We start from the raw sequence: 21,797 nt of genomic DNA on the forward strand, positions 1-21,797 counted from the left end.
TATTTTAAAGCAGATAACATGTTTACCTTCAACATATAAACTAGATCCAATAAATAAGTTTTCTTTAGAAGTTTCAGTAACTTTAGAATCAAAAATGGAAGAGTCTGCCAAGCTTGTACTCCCAGTAGTGGATGTTAATGCACTATTTTCAGCCATTATTTGTACTCTTCTGCAATGGCTAAAAAAAACAAAATTTGAATAAAATTACATGAAACAAACAATTACTGGGCAAAAACAAGCATTATACCTAGAACTTATAAAAAGTATCACTACCCTTTTTTTTTTTTAATACTGAACCAAACAAAGTCACTCAACTTCTCTGAGCCTCAGTTTGCTCTTCTGTAAAATAAAGATACTAAAAACTGACTCACAGGGATACAGTAAAAATAACAATGTACCAAAAGTACTCAGATATTACCTGACAGTCAAAAAGTACTCACAAAGGTACTCATAAATACTATGCTACCTCTCCACTCCATACCTTTGCCCTCAACCAAACTATTTCTCTTCCTATATTCATTTATAATACCATCATCCCCCAAATAATCCCAGTCAAAAACACGATCCAGCCATACTCTTTCACCTGCCTCATTCGCCCTGCCCCAAAGCATCTCTGGGACCCAGCCCCCCTTTCTGTGGCCAATGCCACAGTGGCCACTTGGTCAAATACAACAGTTCCAAACAACTTTATCACCAGTTTCTTCAGAGGTCACTTTCCACACGGTTTTCAGGGTATGCTCCTAAAAACAAATGTGACCATATTATTTCGCTACTTAGAACTTCCATGAGCACTGCTCCCTATCCGATCAAGTTCAAATTCACCATCCACTTTACACTTTAGTCCTAGCCTACCTATTTAGCCTCATCTCCTGTATTTCCCCCAGTCCACATCGACTGTATGCTCCAGCCACAAAGCATTTCCCAGCATTTTCCAAATAAAGATCATAATTTACTCCACACCTACTTGTATTTAATAGTGCTCAATTCTCCACCTATCATGTCTTTCAACCCCTGACCCACCACTCTTGACTTATCCTCTGTAGATTCCTCCAAACCTCTCATGTATAACTGGACTGCTCCCTTACTTGTATTTTTATATTACTTTACAAATGTCTAAAAGATTTCACGAGACAATTAACACATGTCAATAAGACTCTGGACTATGAAAGAAAATCTTTGTTTTTAAATTTCCAGGACTTAAAGAGTTGAAAAGTTAAGCAAGCAGGGAATAAAGAAAAAGTTGAATAGATCTTCATCAATTTAAATTGGGGTTTTTACATAAGTTTATTATCTTGAAGTAAATTTCCAGAATATTGGGCAAATATAAAGAGGAAGCCCAATCTTATGTGGAGGTCTATGCCTGATCTCTTTCCTACTTTTTCAGAATAATAAAATATACAAATAACTTCCACCAGATTTTTAGCAAAGTAATAGTTTCAGGTATCATTAGCAGCATTTCGGCATGGTGATGTCAAATAGTGTGAATATGTACATACTAATAACAACAGACCTAAGCGCAATTATTAGGTGCACACTTCAAAGACAAGCTACTCAGCTTCCTGTCTCAGCTCTGCACTTAGTAGGTTAAGCCTCAGCTTCCACATCAGGAAAAGAAATAATAGCACAACTCAAATCCAATTGTGATAAAAACTGAATAGATGATGTCTCTAAATGAGTGACGATTATTCATTCTCATATATAGTCACAATGTAGACATTTCTCATTGCCTTACCAAACATCCACGGCAATCATTATTCTAAGGCTCTCCAAAGGAGTGCTCCAATAGTTGTTAATAAGAGCCTTTACTTAGAATCAATGATAAATTCTATCCAGCCCTTATTTTTTTGTTAAGTCTCACACTTAAATGTTTCCAGTGAAAAAGAAAGGCTCTATCTAAACAGGCTTTCATTTAAAGTCCCCTTAAAAGAATGTTAAAAAGAAAAACCGGGGCTTCCCTGGTGGCGCAGTGGTTGAGAGTCTGCCTGTTAATGCAGGGGACACGGGGTTCAGGCCCTGGTCTGGGAGGATCCCGCGAGCCGCGGAGCGACTGGGCCCATGAGCCACAACTACTGAGCCTGCGCGTCTGTAGCCTGTGCTCCGCAAGGGGAGAGACCGCGAGAGTGAGAGGCCCGCGCACCGCGATGAAGAGTGGCCCCCGCTTGCCAAAACTAGAGAAAGCCCTCACGCAGAAACGAAGACCCAACACAGCAAAAATAAATTAATTAATATCCTTCTTAAAAAAAAAAAAAGAAAAACCAAGAGATGAATTAACCTGCCTTAAGGAATGTAGGAGGAGGGAGACTTTAATAAATCAAAAACACCATGAGTTTACATTTTTCACCTATGCCTCTCTGTTTAGTAGGTGATTGGGACTTCCCTGGTGGTCCAGGGGCTAAGACTCTGCGCTCCCAATGCAGGGGGCCCAGGTTCGATCCCTGGTCAGGGAACTAGATCCCATATGTTGCAGCTAAGAGTTCGCATGCCGCAACTAAAGATCCCATGTAACCCCAACGAAGATCCTGTGCAACGAATATCCTGCATGCCACAACTAAGATCCCACGCAGCCAAAAAAAAAAAAAGGTAGGTGATTAAAAATTAAAATTGACTGATGACACTGTATGTGATCAATTTACTGCCAAAACAGTTTTAAAATTTAGAAAAAAGCTGCATGCTAAACTCATCACATATCAACAGTCTGATTACAAACTGAAATACACTAATCACTTTTTCACATTTATGTATTCTGTAAGTTTTTTATAACAAACACAAAAGGATCAGTGTTCATAAACCCATACAGATTACTTCTCATCTGAGAACATACTCAAGGAGCTTCTAACTAAATACAACTCATGCCTTTTTTCATCACAAAGATAAAATGTGTCATTTAAACAAGTTTTCTTTTACTTATTTTTTTAGGCAATCATCTTTCAGGGTGGAGGAGCTAAACGCCTTCCTGGGTATGTTGGTGGTGTTACAATAACATTGCTAACATTACATAACACTGTGACTAACAATATTTATTTAACACTTAATATGCGGCATTATTCTAAACCTTTAGACATTGTTCTAAACCTTTTACTTGTATTCATTTAATCTTTGCAACAATCCTAAGAGGCAGGTACTATTATCATATTCCTCTTACAGGTAAAGAAACCTAGAGCAGAGAGATTAATTCCCCCCAGGTCAGAGTGTTGTTAGTGGCAAAACAAGGGTTCAAATCCGGTCTGATTCCAGAGGCTGCGCTTTTAACCATTAAGCCATACCCGTCTGTACGCGGGGTGGGGCGCTGGAACGAGCTGGCGTTTTATCTTAAATACTAAAAACTAAAGAGAAGACGCCAAGAAGAATCCAAGGGTGAAACCACTAAGTAATCTGAGATAAGCCCCCAAAGGGCGCAGCTGCCGGCCCCCAGAGCCGCAGAGCCCACTGCGGTTTGCCAAGACCCCTTTCCCGACAACTCCCCACTTTGCCCAGAAACTCTTTCGGAAGAAATATTCAACCAGGTGAGCGGTGACGACGCACAGCAGCCAGGTGGACCTCGGGCTCCCACTCCGCATCCCGGCCCCGATGTTGGGAACGCGGCGGTGTGGTTCCCAGAGCCGGGAAGCCAAGGCTGGGAGCTCCGGAATTCGCGGTCACCGGGGCGGGGCCGTGGGACACAAGCAGAGCGGCCCACTGCTCCAGGGACGCCGGCCCTCTCCCACCTCCGCCACCCGCACCCACAGAGCCCTCACCACTTTCAAAAGACGCCCTGGAAGTTCCACCTTTTCAAGAACCGACCCTTCTCACTTTTACCGCCATTCCTCGCCGCCGGCGGCCGCAGCCAATTCAAAAAGTGACCCGCAGAGGGGCGGTGATTGGCCGCCGCTCCCCGCCCACCTCCCCGCAGGTGCCAACCGATTGGTTGTGCGTGTGTTTCAAATAAACCCAACGGCTCCGACGTCAGAACGTCCCGAATTTGTAGAGAAGTGCCCGGATGTTACCAGGAGGTGGTAGTAATGGCTCCTGGGCTTCTGTGGGAGTAGCAGGTGTGTCTGTGACTACCGCTTGTTTACTCAGTAAACATCCCGTTTCCTAAGGAAAATTTGAGTGGATTCTTCGTCCCCTCGGCTTTTTTTTTTTTCCCCCGCCACCAAATCCTTTAAACGTAATCAGTGCCTTGGCAGATGAATTTTTCTCCAGTGATTCCTGTGAGCTGTAAGATTTTTCTGCCTGAGCTTTAGGAATTTAAAGTTGGGTTAAGGGGTTTGGGGTTTGGTGGTTGTGTTGGCGCGGCGGGGCCCAGGACACGGGAACTCGGAGTCTCTCCAGATGGACTTCAAATCGGCAGCCTCTTATTTAAATCCTGACGTATATAAAGCACTGTGCTCTGGTCTAGGGAATTTCACGGATGATTAGAATAAATTCTTAGTGTTTCTAAGCCTTTAAAAAAAAATATATAAGCTTGCATTTGAACAAATGTAAAAATATGTCACGAGATTCTAGACTCTTCTGGAGCCAAAGTAAATTGTTAGCTGCTGCGCCCGCCCCTCCCCCCCTCCCCGAGGTCTTTTGCTGCTTTCCTCTGAAGTCTAGCCAAGAATTTATCGGTTTTCCTATAATTACGATTGCTATCATGAAAATCTTTTATTTTCTTCGTTTTCTAAATATAATATCCTGTCACACAACCTCTTAAAAAGACACCTCCCGAAGGTGAGTTTTGCATAGTTCCCACCTGATCGCTGGTTTAAATAAAGGAAGAAAGGAGAATCCGCTGCTGCAACCTTAAATTTCAACAAGAGGAGGAGAACTTGTACTTTGGAATGGAACACTTCTGAACGTCTCAAACAGGTCGTCAGGATTTGGAATTTTTCCTAACTTTGTCAGGCCACCTTAGAATGCCTGAAAAGTTTGTAATGCATTCCACAAAATGAGTGAACCAGTCTGGTAATTATTGGTTTCCCTGTTGATAATTGAAGAATATTTACAGTCTGCCCTTCATTTAATGTCATGATAACCGTTAGGGAGAAAGCAAAGAAAAACAGTAATTGAAATTTCACTTTGGAATGTGCTTGCATACTTAAACTAGGGTGTGCCCAGCATTCCAAAAGGTCTCCTCACTGAAAATACATTAAGCTAGTGAAGAAAGCAACCTGTTTCCTCTGTGCATTGCTCCCTGTTAGGCTTTGCACCCAAATCTATTGATTGCCTACACGGTATCACCACACAAATTGTATGCTAGCCTAACGAAAGCTATACTTGATTCCTTTTAAGGGTTATATGGCAGTCTGACTAGCAAATAAATGGGCAATACAGTCTTCTAACATTTCCTAACCATGTGACATCCTTTTCCATTTCCTAGGCAAGTAACCTCAAGCAAATAATTTAACCTCTCTATGCCTCAGTTTGAGTCTTTATAAAAGGGCATGATAATACCTCAGAGTATTGTTGTGAGGATTAAAAGTTAATATATGTAATTAAAACATATTCTAGCATATAATAAGCATTCAGTAGATGTTAGCTGTTAATATTACTACTACTTTGCTGCTGTGGCTGCTGCTACTATTACCACTACTGTTACCTCAGCTGAGGCCCTATACTTGCCTGATGGGACTGATGGTCCTCTACACCGCCTTCTCACCCCTGACCACAGGAGCAATGGCAGCAGTGTTTCTGTTCCCTTTGCCCCACCCATTCCCAGCCACAAATCCCGCCACCCACCAGACCAAGCTTGGTGCAGTGAAGACCTCCATTGCATTCTTTTCCTACCAGAGAGAGGACAGTCCTTCTACACCAAACCTAATCTCTCTTCTCTTTTAAGGGAAAGCCTGCAATGCTCAAGACGTCTCCTCTTGTCTAGAAGATACGGCCTTCTGGCTGCTGCCCTTGGCCAGGCTTCTGTCCCCTTCCAAGGCAAGTCCAGCCAAGATTCTTTATGCTAAATGCAAGCCTCTTCCTTCAGGTGCCTTCACTGGAAATGTAGTTATTGAATTCATATGTCAAGGGGACAAAACTGTTTACAGTACAGGATAAATAGATAGATAGATAGATAGATAAATCAATATGAGAAGTTCCTTGAAAGAATAAACCATTTAAAAAATTCTTACATGTCATTCACACCTCCTAAGATGCTGAATGAACAGTTTTCAACAAAAAATACTAAAGGAATTGAACTAAAGTACTTAGTATATTAAAGTACGTGACATATTTTCATCAAACAATATGATAATTTCTGAGGTGGGGAAATGAAACGTGGAAGATAGAACTACTGAGATTCTTCCTTTGGAGGATCAACTTCCCCACCTCCATCTCTGAATTGAGTGACACGCTGGACCATCTTTCCTGACTCTCATCTTAACACTTGTTCCTCTTCCAGTTTATTCCCTCCTCTTTATTTATAGTTCCTTTCTTTCCTTACGCCCTCCCCTTTCCATCTCCATCTTCCTTTTCCATATGTACTCCTTCAGGGCAGCAGAGAATGGGGAGTTAGGAAAGTTAGTTTGGGGTTATGGAATACCTTTTTCCACCCTATATCCACCCGCATTCACAAGTATGCACACTGCCCACGCCATCACTCTTCAAATCAGAATGAAGAAGATTTCTCACACTTTTGTAGTTTGTTCTAATCTGCTAATAAGAATTAGTATATCTGAAAAGACTATTAAATTTTTGCAATAAATGGGCAATATTTGTTGTGGTGGATTTTGTTTTTATTACCTAAAGTTGTGATGAAATATAGTTTCTAGGTTTTACTTTTTATTTTTAAAGGAACATTTCTTTCTCTTTTTTTAAATAAATTTATTTACTTATTTTTGTCTGCATTGGGTCTTCATTGCTGCACACAGGTTTCCTCTGGTTGCGGTGAGTGAGGGCTACTTTTCTTTGCAGTGCATGGGCTTCTCATTGTGGTGGCTTCTCTTGTTGCAGAGCACAGGCTCTACGTGCATGGGCTTCAGTATTTGTAGCACATGGGCTCAGTAGTTGTGGCTCGCTGGCTCTAGAGCAGAGGCTCAGTAGTTGTGGTGCACAGTCTTAGTTGCTTCGTGGCATGTGGGACCCTCCTGGACCAGGGCTTGAACCCATGTCCCCTGCATTGGCAGGTGGATTCTTAACCACTGCACCACCAGGGAGGGAAGTCCTAGGTTTTATTTTTAAGTATGAAATGTCATCGACCAATAATACCATCTACTTTATAGTAAAATTAACTATTTCATCATAGAATTAAATGTTTTACTGTAACTAAATATTAACATTGTAATGGCACATAGAACTCATGTAATTGTTTTTCTCCTTTGTCACCATCCTTACCACCTCAAAGCATTTGTGAAATACATAGCTATGTATAAAGCCACACTAGGTACAGTTACAAAGATTCAGTCCCTCTAAGAATTTATCACTTAAGATTTTTGTTTCAAAATCTTTAATGAGTAGCCATGGAATTCTGTACTTTCTTGGAATTATTAACATTTTCCAATTAAAATGTTGTATTTCCAAGTTGGTTATAATATAGCATCTTCTAACCTGTCATCTCTGCCTGTGAAATAAGCTTTAGAAATTATAATCACTGTGAGCCAGAAGAAGCTATTTTACATACCTCAACAGTCAGTAATTAGGATACGACATTGGCAGTTTTATTCATATGAATCATTAGGCTGTAAATCACTTGACATAGATTTGCAATACTATACAAATTTACCACTTAAAGTTTCACTTGGACAAATAGAATTACCGTTCCTTGATGGAGCAAGAGGTTTCCAAATATGGTGAGGCCATTTTTCAAATTATGTAATTTGATTAGCAAAATTTTAGATGTAGAAAAAAAAATCTCAGTTCACTAGTGTCATTCTTTATTTTACAAATGAATTTTACCGAGGCCCGCAACATAGAGCTTATATTCCTTTACCAAGGTCAGGTAACTGGTTAATGGAAAAACCAAGATCAAAAATTTTATTTCTATTAAATCTACTTTGTCTTTATTAAATTAAAGATACTAATATTTATATTTTACATTAAACTTATAAAAGTACCAGTATCTTTATTCATACTGCTTATATATTTTACTTTTGAGGACATTAAGATGCTTTCAGGGACTTCCCTGGCAGTCCACGCAGGGTGCGTGGGTTCCATCCCTGGTTGGGGAACTAAGATCCTGCATGCCACCCGGCATGGCCAAAAATAAAAAAATTTTTAAATTAAAAAGAAAAAGATGCTTTCAGTCCCATAAGAGCCTTGTTGGTCTTGTTCACCAATGTATCTATCTCCAGCACCTAGTAACAGTTCCTGGCATATAAGATGTTCTCAAAAGTTGTTGCATGAATAACATTGTAATTGATCTTCAGAATCCATATTGCCTTCTTCTAATTAATTCTCGAGTTTGCATTTAGAGTGACATTATGCAAATCCAAACTCATCATATCACTACCTCCTTAAAACGCTTCAATACTACTAGGCCTCCATGGCCTGACCTCTACTCATTTCCAGCTTCATCTTACACCATGTTCACTTTCTTTCTCTTGAGTTCTATACCTGCCTTCCTTCTCAAGGATTTTTGCATCTGCTCTTCTCTCTACCAATTCCTTTGATCCCCATTCTTTTAACCTAAGAGACAACTTCTAATCCTTTTAGCATTTGCTCACTTACTACTCCTCAGAAGATCTTTGCTAACTACCCATATCATCAGAATCCCCATTATATAGCCCCCAGCACCATGAGTATCTCTTTTGTGGTCCTTATCAAAGATGTGATTATTGGATTAATGTCTCTCTCCTCCACTATCTAAGCTACTTGAAAGGGAAAATGTCTTTTTGTTTACCATTTTGTCCACAGTGAAGGCACTCAATGAAATATTTGTTGAAATAACAAGTAAATGAATTAATGATTAAATGAACTTATTTTTATTATAATATCAGTGATGTCCTTTCTAAAGTTATTTTAAAAGTTTTCTTTTTTTTTTTTCTGATTTTGTTTTTCTTTGGCTGTTCTGTGCACCTTGTGGGATCTCAGCTCCCCAACCAGGGATTGAATCCAGGCCACAGCAGTGAAAGTCCAGAGTCCTAACCACTAGGCCACCAGGGAACTCCCCTAAAAAAGGTTTCTATTATTTTTACTTTTATCTAACCCATTATTTATGACAATTTTTCAGGAAAGATTAAGTGGCATATTTCCAAAATTAATAAATTTACAAAAGGATAAAATAATTTACATCTTTTATTGACAGTTGAGTAAATTACCCAAGGATTGAATGCTTTTTATACCACGCCTATTCCAGCTATGAATGGAAGAGAGTTAATGCTAATAGTACTAAACTGATTGGATAAAACTTGCCAGTGCTTATGAACATAGGTAATTATCCATATCAAAAATTCAGTTTTTATACAACTTACACTTTCATACATTATAAACTGATACTTATAAATTGCCTCTTCCACACTGTCAACTGACTTGTAGACATCAAAGTTATCCCAAAGTGATTTTGTCTTCAGTTTAGTTTTGACAGTAACTCCGTCTTTGTAGAGTAGTACTGATATTTACTATGACAACAATTTGAATACTTTGATTGTACTTAGCAATATTTTGCTGCTGCTATTCAAATGAATGGAAAAATGGAATTGCTAATGCAATTGAAATAAAAATGGAACCCAGGTCCTCAAAAAATGGTGGATATTTGACCTCAGTTGGCATGAGGATTTAGCATAAGCAGATTAACTGTGGGTTTAATAATGAAGGAAGAGTTACATGTAAATAGAAATGCATTGGGGAAGGTATATTAAAGGTGAGATATACTGTTGTAAGTGATATTCAAGTGTATAGTGCAACTATATATAAATCCTATGCCTAGAAAAAAATTAACATTAATGAAATACACAAAATGTTCTTAGTGTCTCTATCTTGGCCATTGCATTTACATTATTTCCCCTTCTTTCCTTTTTTTTTTGGTACTTTTCAAATTTTCTATCATGAGCATTTTAGTGGACAGTTGTTGCTTTCCTGGCTGTTGAACATTTAACCATTCCTTCCTAATAATAGTCTGATTTCCCTTTTGAGAAATCCCTCATTGAATATGGTTTTAGTGCAAGGTAATGTTCATCTGTTGCCATAGGTCTGAGTGGAGCCACATTCTCTTCCCATGCTTAAAGCTCAGTCATCATCTGCTCTTTCAAAGGATTTTGAATTTTTAGCATGTGCTAAAGATGTGGGAAGGGTTAAGGATCATGTATTGATACATTCTAATAGCATCAACAGTGTGCAGACCAGCTTCTTTGAGTCCAGTAATCTTTGATGGTATTTCCACTGACTACACCTCTGGAGCTCTCTAGCTCCTCCCAATTCCCAAGGCTGACCCTCATACTGCTTCTGTGAATTTGCAGAATAAATTAAATCCTTTTTTCCTTCAAGATAGTTAGAATTGGTTTCTATTGCTTGTGACCAAGAATGCCCAGATGTGTTGCTTTTACAAATCCAAATCTTGTTGGCTCTACCTTCAAAATATGTCCATAATTAAACTAGTTCTTATCCCTCCATTACCCTTTTCTACACTACCATCATCTCTCACCTGAATTATTGCAATGGCCTCCTAACTCATGCCCCCAATTTTACCCATAAATCTTCACCATCTATCCTCAAAGAAGCAACTGGAATATTCCTGTTAAAATATAAGTCAGATCATGTCACTCTGCTCAAAACCTTTATTGGCTTCCAATTTCTTTCATACTAAAGCCAAAGTTCCCACAATAATCTTCATGGCCCTACATAATCCTCATTGACATCCTCACCGTCTCCCTTTCACACCTTTACTTACCTCTAGCCACACTGGCTTCTTTGCTGCTCCTCAAAGACACGAGGCACACTCCTAATTCAGGCTGATTTCTCTGCTTTTATGCTCTTCCTTCATATGTGCCTGACTTACCCCCTCTTCTCTGTCAATTCTTGCTCAAATTCACCATATCAGCTAGGTGGCTACCCCTCCAAAAATTGCAGCTCCTCCTCAAGCTCTCCTGGTCCCCTTTGCCTTGCCCTTTTAATTTTATAGCCATTATCAACTACAAGTATATATTTATTTGTTATGTTATTATTTATTGTCTGTCTCTCCATACTAGAATGTGAGTTCCATGAAGGCAGCAGGGGGGTTTTGTCTGTTTTTTCCCTAGTATATTTCCAGTGACTAAGTCAGTACCTGCCACATGATAGGTACTCAGAAATTTTTTGAAGAAAAGAATAAATGAAAGAAGAAAGGAAGGAATGAAAATAAGGAAGAAAGGAAATAAATATTTCTAAATATTACTTACATAATATAATGAAAATTTAGTTAATAGTTTATCCACTGTTTTCAAGCTTTTTGCATATTTCTTCAAATGAAATGTCACAGTGAACTCCAATATATAAAACAGATAAATGCCAAGCTGAACTGACATAGAAGAAGAGAGGTCATGATTTATCTTCATAGAGACTGCAGGAATTTTAATTCTTCTAGAACATAGAATTTGAAAACCACTGACTACTGACAGAATTTGAAAATGATTGACCATGGTATCTGAAGGGCCAAACCCTTTATTTACAAAACAAGAAGATGAGATTTACTCCTAATAGATATTCACACCCATCTATGAAGTTATCTAGCAAAAAAAAAAATTCTTTTTGAATTTGAATCTAGTTAATCTCTAGATCTGATTTTTTAGGAAATACAGAGAACAGAGAAATGTGAAAAATTATAGCACAGGGATACAGTCAGTAAGATCTAGCCTTGTAGAAACTCTACAAGAAACCCTGATTTCTTCAACAAATAATTGAAAGGGGAAAATGATTAGTAAAGGGATAATCAATAGATGAGACTTAAAAGACATAAAACCAAATACAACATGTAGATTTTATTTGGATCATGATTCAAACTTTTTAAAAAATTATGACAACGGGATTTCTGCTTCTCCTATAGCTGAGTAAACTGCTAAACAACCAACTCTTTCACAAATAACTATAGATATAGGGGAAAAGTACAAAAAACAATTATCCAAAAGATTTGAACAGTGAACAAAAGCAGGTAGACTCTGCAGAGGAGTAAAAACTTGGATTGACATGGGGTGTTTAAAAATGTTATGACTTTTAGAATAAGAAAACTCTGCAGTTATTGTTATGCAGAGGCCAAAACTAAGAGAAAAGACAGTCTTTCTGTCATAAGGAGCAGAGGACAGAATTTGGGGCAACCACAGCTGCTGGAAAGTAAGGGGGTACAGAGGGTCCTCTAGAGAGCCTAAGAGAAGCATGCTAAATTCTGCATATAAAATGAAACGATCTCTAGCTGAATCCTTAACCATGCAAATACAAGGAGAACTGCAAGTAATCCTGTCAAGGAAAAAAGAACAGAACTGAGATTTGAGCTGCTGCTCAAAAGACAGAGTTTTCAGTTTCAGTTCAAACAAGTAATTGCCTGACAATACAAAAATATCAGCATTTTTTTGAAGAATAAAACAGAATTCAGAATCTCCAAGATATAACCATCACATCTATGTTCTGTGCCATATCAAAAAAAAAAACAAAAAAACAGGCATGACACATTCTAAGAAAAATAAACCAATAGAGGCTAATTCTGAGGTAGCCCAGATTTGAAGATTAGGATACAAGGACTTTAAAGCAGTTATTATAACTATGCTGAACGAGATAAAGGAAAGTATTCTTGTAATTAGTGAAAACACAGAAAAATCTCAGCAGAGAAATAGTATTAAAAAGAATCAAATGGAGCACAAAAAGCAAGAATCATAATATAAATTACGAAAAATTTTATAAATTATATTTCGTAAAATTAAAAACTTCTACCCTCCAAAAGTCACTGTTAAGAAATGTCAACAGTTAAGAAAGTGAAAAGACAAGCCACAGACTGGAAAAAAATTACTTTCAAAATACCTATATGACTAAACATTGATATTCAGAATATTTAAAGAACTCTCATGACTTAATAAAACAAGCAACCCACTTTTTTCAAATGGGCAAAGAAAGATTTGACAGATACCCCACCAAAGAAGAGATACTAATGGCAAATATGCACGTTATAAGATGCTTAGCATCACATAATTGCCAAATGACCCAATAATCCCATTCCTATGTATGAGAATCATTGAGGAAATTTTATTCATAATTGCTAAAAACTGGAAAGAACCCAACTGTATATCATTAGTGAATGCATAAACAAGTACATCCAAAACATGGGAAACTACTCAGCAGTTTACATGCAACAAAATGGATGACTCTCATAAGCATCATTTTAAGTGAAAGAAAACAGAAACAAAATACATGTTGTATGATTCCACTGATGTGGTATTCTGAACAAGACAATGATAAAGGGACAAAATACAGATAATGGTTGACGGAGGCTAAAGGGTAGGAGTGGAGGCTTACTGCAAAATGGCACAAGAGAACTTTGGAGGATGACGGAAGTATGCATGTCTTGATTGTGGTAGTGGTTACACAAATGTATATCTCTGCCAAAAGTCATGAAGTTACTGTATCGAATAATGTCTTAATAAGCATAACTTAAAAAAAAGAACAAAATGGGAATTCTAGGGTGGAAAATAAAATAGCTAAAACAAAAAATTAACTGGATGAACTTAATAGTAGATTATGAGCCTGGCACACTGCCTACTGTGCTAAGGAGACAGATGGATGGACCTAACAGAAGAATGAAGAGTCAGTCAGTTGGAACATAGACCAATAAAAATTATCCAATCATAAGGACAGAGAGAAAACTTTTGGATAAAAAATGAGAGCTTTAGGAACCTGTGGGAAAACATCACATATAATTGGAATCCCAGGAGGAGAGAGAGAAAGAGGAAAAAATAATTTTAAGAAATAATGGCCGAAATTTTCTCAAATATGGGAAAAGACATAGCATTTGCCAGAAGAAAAGGTTTCTATTTCCAGAAGCTCAGAAACCCAAATTAGGATAAATACAAAGAATGTCTTTCATATCATAGTCAAATTGCTGAAATCCAAAGATAAAGGCAAAATCTTAAAAGTGGCCATGGGGAAAAAAAAAAGACACATTACAAATAGGAGAACAAGAGTTTGCAAATACACTAACTTCTTATTAGAAACTATGGAGACCAGGAGACAGTGGTACAACATCAAACAAATACTGAAAGAAAAAACTATTAACCCCAAATTCTATATCTAGTGAAAATATCCTTCCAGAATGAAGGCAAAATAAAGACATTTTCAAATAAAAGAAAACTAAGAATTAACTCCTAGCACACTAGTATTACAAGAAATGCTAAAGAAAGTTTTTCAGGCTGATGTGAGATGATTCCAGCTAGAAACTTTAATACTCATGAAGAAATGAAGAACTTTAAGAAATGGTAAATAACTGAGTAAATATGAAAGACTATTTTTCTATTGATTTCTTTAAAACACATGTAACTGCTTAAAACAAAAATTATAGGCTTTTTATGGGATTTATAATGTAAGTAGATGTAATACATATGACAACTACTGCATAAAGAAAGGCAGGAGCTCTAAACGAACCCACATGGTTGCAGAGTTTGCACATGTTGTCTTAATCTGTTTAGGCTGCTTTAACAAAAACAACATAGACTGGTTGGTTTATAAACAGCAGTAATTTATTTATTTTTATTTTATTTTTGTTATTTATGTTTTGACTGTATTGGGTCTTCATTGCTGCATGCGGGCTTTAGTTGCGGCGACGGGCTACTCTTCATTGCGGTGCGCAGGCTTCTCATTGCGTTGGCTTCTCTTGTTGTGGAGCACGGGCTCTAGGTGTGCAGGCTTCAGTATTTGCAGCACGTGGGCTCAATAGTTGTGGCTTGCAGGCTCTAGAGTGCAGGCTAGAGCTAGAGCAGGCTAGCTAGCGCAGGCTCAGTAGTTGTGCCGCACAGGCTTAGTTGCTCCGTGGCATGTGGGATCTTCCTGGACCAGGGCTCGAACCCGTGTCCCCTGCATTGGCAGGCGGTTTCTTAATCACTGCGCCACCAGAGAAGCCCCAACAGCAGTAATTTATTGCTCACAGTTCTATAGGCTGAAAGTCCAAAATCAGCGTAACAGGTGGTAAGGTTCTGGTGAAGACCTTCTTCCAGGTTGCAGACTTCTGACTTCTCACTGTGTCCTCACATGGTGGAAGGGGTGAGGGATCTCTGTGCAGTCTCTTTTAAAACAATAGTAATCCCATTCACGAGGGCTTCAGCCTCATGACACAAGCACCTCCTAGAGGCCCCACCTCCTAATATTATCACATTGGGCATTGAGATTTCACCATATGAATTTTGGGGGAATGCAAATATTGAGACCACAGCACATGTTATACGAGGTAGAATATGAAAAGTTGACTGTATACTGTAATCCCTAGAGAAAACACTAAATTAATAATTCAAAGAGGCATAAATAAAAATGCAAAGAGGCAGAGAAAAAAATTAAGTAAAATTCTAAAAACATTTAAATAAACCAGAAGAAGGCAGAAAAAGGGAAAGGAGAGAATAAAAAACTGAGAATCCAAAAAACAAATAATAAATGATAGATCTAAATCCAGAAGGTTTAAACAGACACTTTACAAAAGAATACAAACTAATGGTAATGACCAAGAAGCACATAAAAAGGTGCTCAATGTCATTAGTCATCAGAGATAAGCAAATTAACAGCAAAATGAGATAGCACTATACACTCATTAGAATGTAAAAAGACTGATAATTAAAAATACTGATAATACCAAATGTTGGCGAGAATGTGAAAAAATCAGAACCTTCATTGTTGGTCCATGTAAAAAGCTACAACCTCTTTGAAAAAAGATAGGAACCATTTCCTGTAAAATAAGTATGCACCTACCCTATGACATTAATGCTTACTCAAGAAAAATCAATACATCTGACCACAAAAAGACTTGTATAAGAACTTTCATAGCAGCTTTACTCATAATACCCCAAAACTGGAAACAGCTCAGGTATCCATCAGAGACTATATAAACAAACTGTGGTATATTCATACAAGGGAATATTATTCAGCAGGAAAAAAAGGAATGAATCACTGATTTCCACAACAATGTGGATGACTGACTCTCAAAAACATTATGCTGAGTGGAAAAAAGCCTCACACAAAAGAGTAAGGCTATTTATATAAGATTCAAGAACAGTAAAATCTAATCTATTATGGAAAATAATCAGAACAGTGGTTTTCTCTTAGGTAATGGAGATAGGGAGTAAATGGGGAGGGTCATGATGGCAATGGCAATATTATGTATCTTGACAGCAGTTTGAGTTACAGATATATGCATTTGTCAAAACTCAATATATACTTAAGATTTGTGCATTTTATTGTTTGGAAATTTTATGATAAAAGAAAAAGTAAACAAATATTTTACTGTAGTTAATAATGTGCATATTGAAGTAAATATTTAAGGGAAATTGTACTGATATCTGTAATTTACTTTGAAATGTGTAAAAAAAAAACAGATGAACTAATGGATACACAGAGGGATAGATATATGATAAAACCAGAAATAGAAAAACATTAATGGTATCATCTAGGTGGTCTGAAAATAGGTGTTCACTGTAAAATTATTTCGACTTTGCTGTATGAAAATTTCACAATAAAATGTTGGGGGAAAGATTCAGTAAAAATTTATTTAAAATAAGAGGATATCAAAGAAATGTGAATGCAGACTGGATATTTGATGGTATTAAGGAATTATGTTTATTTTTGTGTGTGTGATAATGGTATTGTGGTTATAGTCTTTAAAGGTATCTTTTAGAGATGCATTACAAAAAAAAGTCACATTTTTGAGACCCTTGCATGTTTTTCTTTGTTTGTTCCCCAAATTTATACTTTTTTATTCATGTAAATTGACCTTATGGGCTTCCCAGTTCTGTTTTCCTATGATTGTGATATATTGACCCTGAATATGATACCTTTACTAAATTCTGGAGCAGAAATAGAACAAAAGAGTGACTGTTAGCAGGATTCACAATTTATGGGATATGAGTTCAAAGGCACTGGGACTTGAGAAGTTTTAGACCCACGATGACTGAGCTACTAAAATTCTAGCAAGCGTTAGGGATCAAGTAGTATGTAAGATGCTATAGACCAGAGCCACACACAGGAAAAGAAATTCCATACTTTGGACAACAAAGGTGAGTCAGAGGAAACCCAAAATTCAGGCAATTGTGTGATTCCAGAAGTTCTTAACCTTTGCCCTATAGCAAATAAGCTAATAGGTACCCCATGAAGTGGTCTGTGAGTTTTTGTGCAAGTTGTATAAAATGATGTTAGTGCTTAGAATAATGACACATAGAAAGCACTCAATCAATGCTAGATATTATTATTATTATGTATTTGACAAATATTTTAGGTACTTATTATACATCAGGCACTGTGCTAGGCACTGGGGATAAAATTATGAAACAAATTGGTGCAGCCTTTGCCACCATAGAGCTCAGAGTTTAGTGAGCTCTATGTAGAAAATCCTCACTCCATCATAGTGCTTTCCTCTTTTTACAACTGGAGTTCACAAGGCCATATAGCATGCTAACCATCCATAACAGGTAATTTTATGTTAATATGTATAAAATAGAAAAATGTTTCCCTAATGCCTACTAACATGAAAGTTGTGATGCTTGGTAGAGTCGCAGATGTGAAAAAAAAAAAAAACAACTAATGCTTTATGTCTCATTATTTTTACCTTCTCTTTCACACACAGTTGAACTTATAGAGGCTATTAAAATATTAGGCTATTTTCTCCTTCATTAAGCATAATTTCCTTTAATTTTTTATTAACATTTTGCATGCTTCTCTTTTTGAAGATTAAATGGAGCTATTATGTATAGTATCATAGAATTGAGATGTTTATCAATATTTTCAAATTATATTGTTTCATTTTCCTAATTAAAATCCTTTCTTTGTTTTCTTTTTTGCATGAATGTGACTGACCAAGGAATTGGTATATATTAAATCACTGCTCTTGAAAACACCAATGTGAAATTAAAAGCCAATATCTTATCATATAGTAGATACCTTTAGACAGCACTTGTATGTTGATTTTTTTTAAATTGTAAACATGGATTACTTATATAATTTAAAACTTGGGAAAATGAAGCAGTCCTAATTATGCCATTTTCTTTATCAAACCTTTGACTTCCTGTTACCAGTAGCATATGTCCAAGCACTTTCCCATGAACATCCAAGGCCTTTTACCAACTCTCTCCCAAACAGAAAGTACAAATATGTTTCCATGCTTTGAAAATAAGGAACATAAGTTAAAAGACCCATTTCCTGGAAACTCTTGGAATACTTTAAGGTAGAAACCACAATTCATATATTTATCTGAAGTTTTAATAATATCTAATTAGATATTAAATCATCTACCCATAAACTTTACAAGTATAGTGTAAATCTCAAAACAAAACAAAGCTTGAGTTTCTAGTCTATTCATCTATTACATTATCTTGTTAAAATTGTAGTGAATATATTTAGTATTTTACTATCTTAGGCTCCTAAAGAAAAACCAAATATGTGTTTGATTATCACAAGATTATCATAGGGAAAAGAAGTTTTAGTAAAACAGACTTTGTACTGCCTTAAGCAAGGTCTGGCTTGATTTCTTGAGGGTACTTTAGAATTCCTCAAGACAGAAAAAAGTTTTATTATTGTGGCACAATTACTTTTCTTGAACCAGGAGAAGGGAGTTTAAGTATAGGCTTTGTTTCCTAGGCCATAGAAATGAAGGGCTGGGCTCTAGTTCACCATCTTTGGCTTATACCACATTGCTGGGCTTTACCTCCACCTGCTTCACTTGGTGGTCCTTTTTTATATCTCCTCTCAAATGTGGACGCACTCACCAGGAGCCAGGGATCCCACAGTGGTCTCCCTTTTCTGTGGGTCCTAAATAGCTTAGGCTGAGTCTGAGTACACTGGGCTCCACTATATTTGTAAAGGGTGTGAATCTGCTCCACAATCATGGATCCAAAAAAACATCATTTTCTTTATTGTTCTAAATTAGATATGCATGCCTAAGCTTTCTACTCGACAGGATTTGTGGGATATTTAATCCATCTTGTTTAGCTGATTATACAGGAGAATGCATATAAGGCAGATGGGCTGCACCCCTCTCTAGTATCATAAACAATCTGGGTCATTGTATACAATCCAGAAAATTTGGGGGAAAGGATTCTGGTCTTCAGTCCATTTTGATCAGCGCTGAGATGTTGATTATTGCTGCCTGCATAAATTATTTACAGGCAGCCACCTCTACTCTTGTCATACCATGCTTGAAGAAGAGTACCATCTGTTCCCCAAATGATGACACTTTGCTTCAGTCCCCAGGCATCCCCAAGCTGCCCCTACTCAGCAGCTGCCCCGTTTCTTACTTTTCCTGGGGAGCCACGTGGGAGTGGGTCTGAGATCTTCATCACTCTCAGGACTGCCTCCACCATGTTTCAGGAAAAATGCCCCAAAAGTCAGACCAGAATCCATCTTCACCTCAGGGAACTGGTCTCTATCTTCTCCCTCTCCTTCTTTCCAATCTTCTGAAACACAAAATGGCCTTCTTCCTTGAGGGCAACGGTGGGAGTGCAGATGGGATCTTCAATGTTATGGAGCTTTTCACAGAAAGGAATGCTCACTGCTATATGTATTTTGTTTAATGCTAACTTACTGCACTAACTAAACATGAGTTATTATGAGACACTAAATCAAAACAAATTTAAACATTATTTATTTAATGAAACAAGTGTATAATAAAATTTCATATTTATTAATTAAAAATCATATCTGATATATCAGGTCTTCTTAAATAATATATACACATTTATCAAACTAAAAAACAGATTATATTGATTAAAAAACTTATTACTACTTTTATACTTCAAGCGATTAAAAAGTATTAATACTATGGATTTAAATTTGTTTTTCATTATTTCTATACTATTCTCATTCTTATTTCTCATTACTCTTAGTGGTTGCGTTCCTAGGGTTACAGAAATATTAATTACCTGGAGGGGTATAGTGCCAAATTAAAAAGCAGAAAACATCAGTGCAGGGTAGCCAAGGTTACAGTTTCTGGATTGTTGGTATGTTGGGTCTGGCTGTATCTTTCAAATCTCAGCTGCTGATCTCCAGGCTGTACTTCCTTTTCATAATTATTTTTGTAGCAAAGACTCTAATGTGAAGTTTATGATAAGGTATTGTGGGCAAAGCAGAGCCAGAATCAATAAGAACAGCAGGGGATAAACCATGGAATATTAAAGCTAGAGAACACCTTAAAGTCAGTCTCTGCTCATTTCATTTTTCAAATGAGGAAAAAGAAAAAGAAAAGGCGCTGGTGGTAAGGAGACAATTAAGATGGCCTTTTTTTTCCCCCAGAAAATTGTTTATGTGATACTCTTCTTTTTTTTAAATAAATTTATTTATTTATTTGTTTGTTTTTGGCTGCGTTGGGTCTTCGTTGCTGCGCGTTGGGTCTTCGTTGCTGCATGCAGGCTTTCTCTAGCTGCGGTGAGAGGGGGCTACTCTTCGTTGCAGTGTATGGCCTTCTCATCGCGGTGGCTTCTCTTGTTGTGGAGCATGGGCTCTAGGCGTGCGGGCTTCAGTAGTTGTGGCATCGGGGCTCAGTAGTTGTGGCTTGCAGGCTCAGTTGCTCCACAGCATCTGGGATCTTCCCAGACCAGGGTGCAAACCCATGTCCCCTGCATTAGCAGGAGGATTCCTAAGCACTGCGCCACTAGGGAAGTCCAAGATGACCTTTTTAATAGCCCAGGAATTGTGATTCTATGGTCTCGAACAAGGATGGCAGCAGTAAAAAAGAAGGCAGATGTCAGAGGCAGGGTAAACAAAACTGAAGACTTGCTGCTGACTAAGTTGAAATGCAAGTTTCTGTAATTGGTAACATGCTATGGGGAGTTGATTTGATAACAAAAGTGTAGTATATTTACAGCAGAGCTTGCCTTGTTTCTCAAAGCAGTAAAATTAGTAGAGCCAGCCAGTGAATGAGTGATTGCCATTGAACAGTGTTATATCCCCAAAAGGATTGGTTATCAAATTGGTTTTTCTTCATACTATGCAGTAATTTTAGGTGTTCTAAAACAATGTTACCTAAGGTATGATCTGTAGATCAGAACCAGTCTATAAACAGTTATCAATTCACTGTGAGATAAATACAGAAATTGTGAGTAAGCATTTAGAAACTTTAATACCAATTTAACATTGCTGTGACATTCAACTGCATGATCAGAGGAACTTAACGAAATATTGGTCTGAAAGGATTGGAAAAATCCCTGGTCCTTCACAGTTTGAGAAACTCTGTTTTCAAAGACAAGGGAAGACTGATGGCACAGTGGTTAAGAATCCTCCTGCCAATGCAGGGGACACGGGTTCGATCCCTGGTCCGGGAAGATCCCACATGCCACAGAGCAACTAAGCCCATGCGCCTCAACTACTGAAGCCCGCATGCCTAGAGCCCGTGCTCTGCAACAAGAGAAGCCACCGCAATGAGAAGCCCGCACACCTCAACAATGAGTAGCCCCTGCAACTAGAGAAAGCCCGCGTGCAGCAACGAAGACCCAGTGCAGCCAAAAATAAATTAATTAATTAATAATTTTTTTAAAAGACAAGGGAAGATACTCACAATATATGAAATTACAAAAGCAGGTGACAAAAACTTAATATTGTATGAAACTATTTTTATAAATATATACACTTATCTATAGTAAAAATAGAAATATATTAGCCAAAAAAGAGATTAAATAAAATAATGTATATAAAATACTTAGAACACTGCCGGGTACAGAGAAAGAAATACTCCATAGGTGTTCCTCATTATGATGATGACAATGCTG

The 21,797-nt window shown here is 37.5% G+C and overlaps 1 protein-coding gene across 8 annotated transcripts in view; it reads right to left on the reverse strand.

The window, feature by feature from the left end:
* ECT2 (epithelial cell transforming 2) overlaps nucleotides 1-3,820 on the reverse strand; it is a 63,623-nt gene extending 59,803 nt beyond the window's left edge. For 7 of the 8 annotated variants that reach the window (XM_029215263.1, XM_029215268.1, XM_029215265.1 and 4 more), the window contains exons 1-2: nucleotides 3,735-3,820; nucleotides 27-178 (exon numbers count right to left, since the gene is read on the reverse strand). In XM_029215263.1, coding sequence (XP_029071096.1) covers nucleotides 27-156 — 130 coding nt within the window. In that variant the 5' untranslated portion in view covers nucleotides 157-178; nucleotides 3,735-3,820. Of the gene's footprint in view, nucleotides 1-26; nucleotides 265-3,734 lie in introns of those variants that run through there. The other variant, XM_029215264.1, reaches the window with a different exon arrangement.
* Nucleotides 3,821-21,797: the final 17,977 nt, after the last annotated feature.

Source organism: Monodon monoceros, unplaced genomic scaffold (assembly GCF_005190385.1).
Source record: "Monodon monoceros isolate NGI ecotype Baffin Bay Population unplaced genomic scaffold, NGI_Narwhal_1 Super_Scaffold_11, whole genome shotgun sequence".
NCBI classification, from domain to species: Eukaryota; Metazoa; Chordata; class Mammalia; order Artiodactyla; family Monodontidae; genus Monodon; species Monodon monoceros.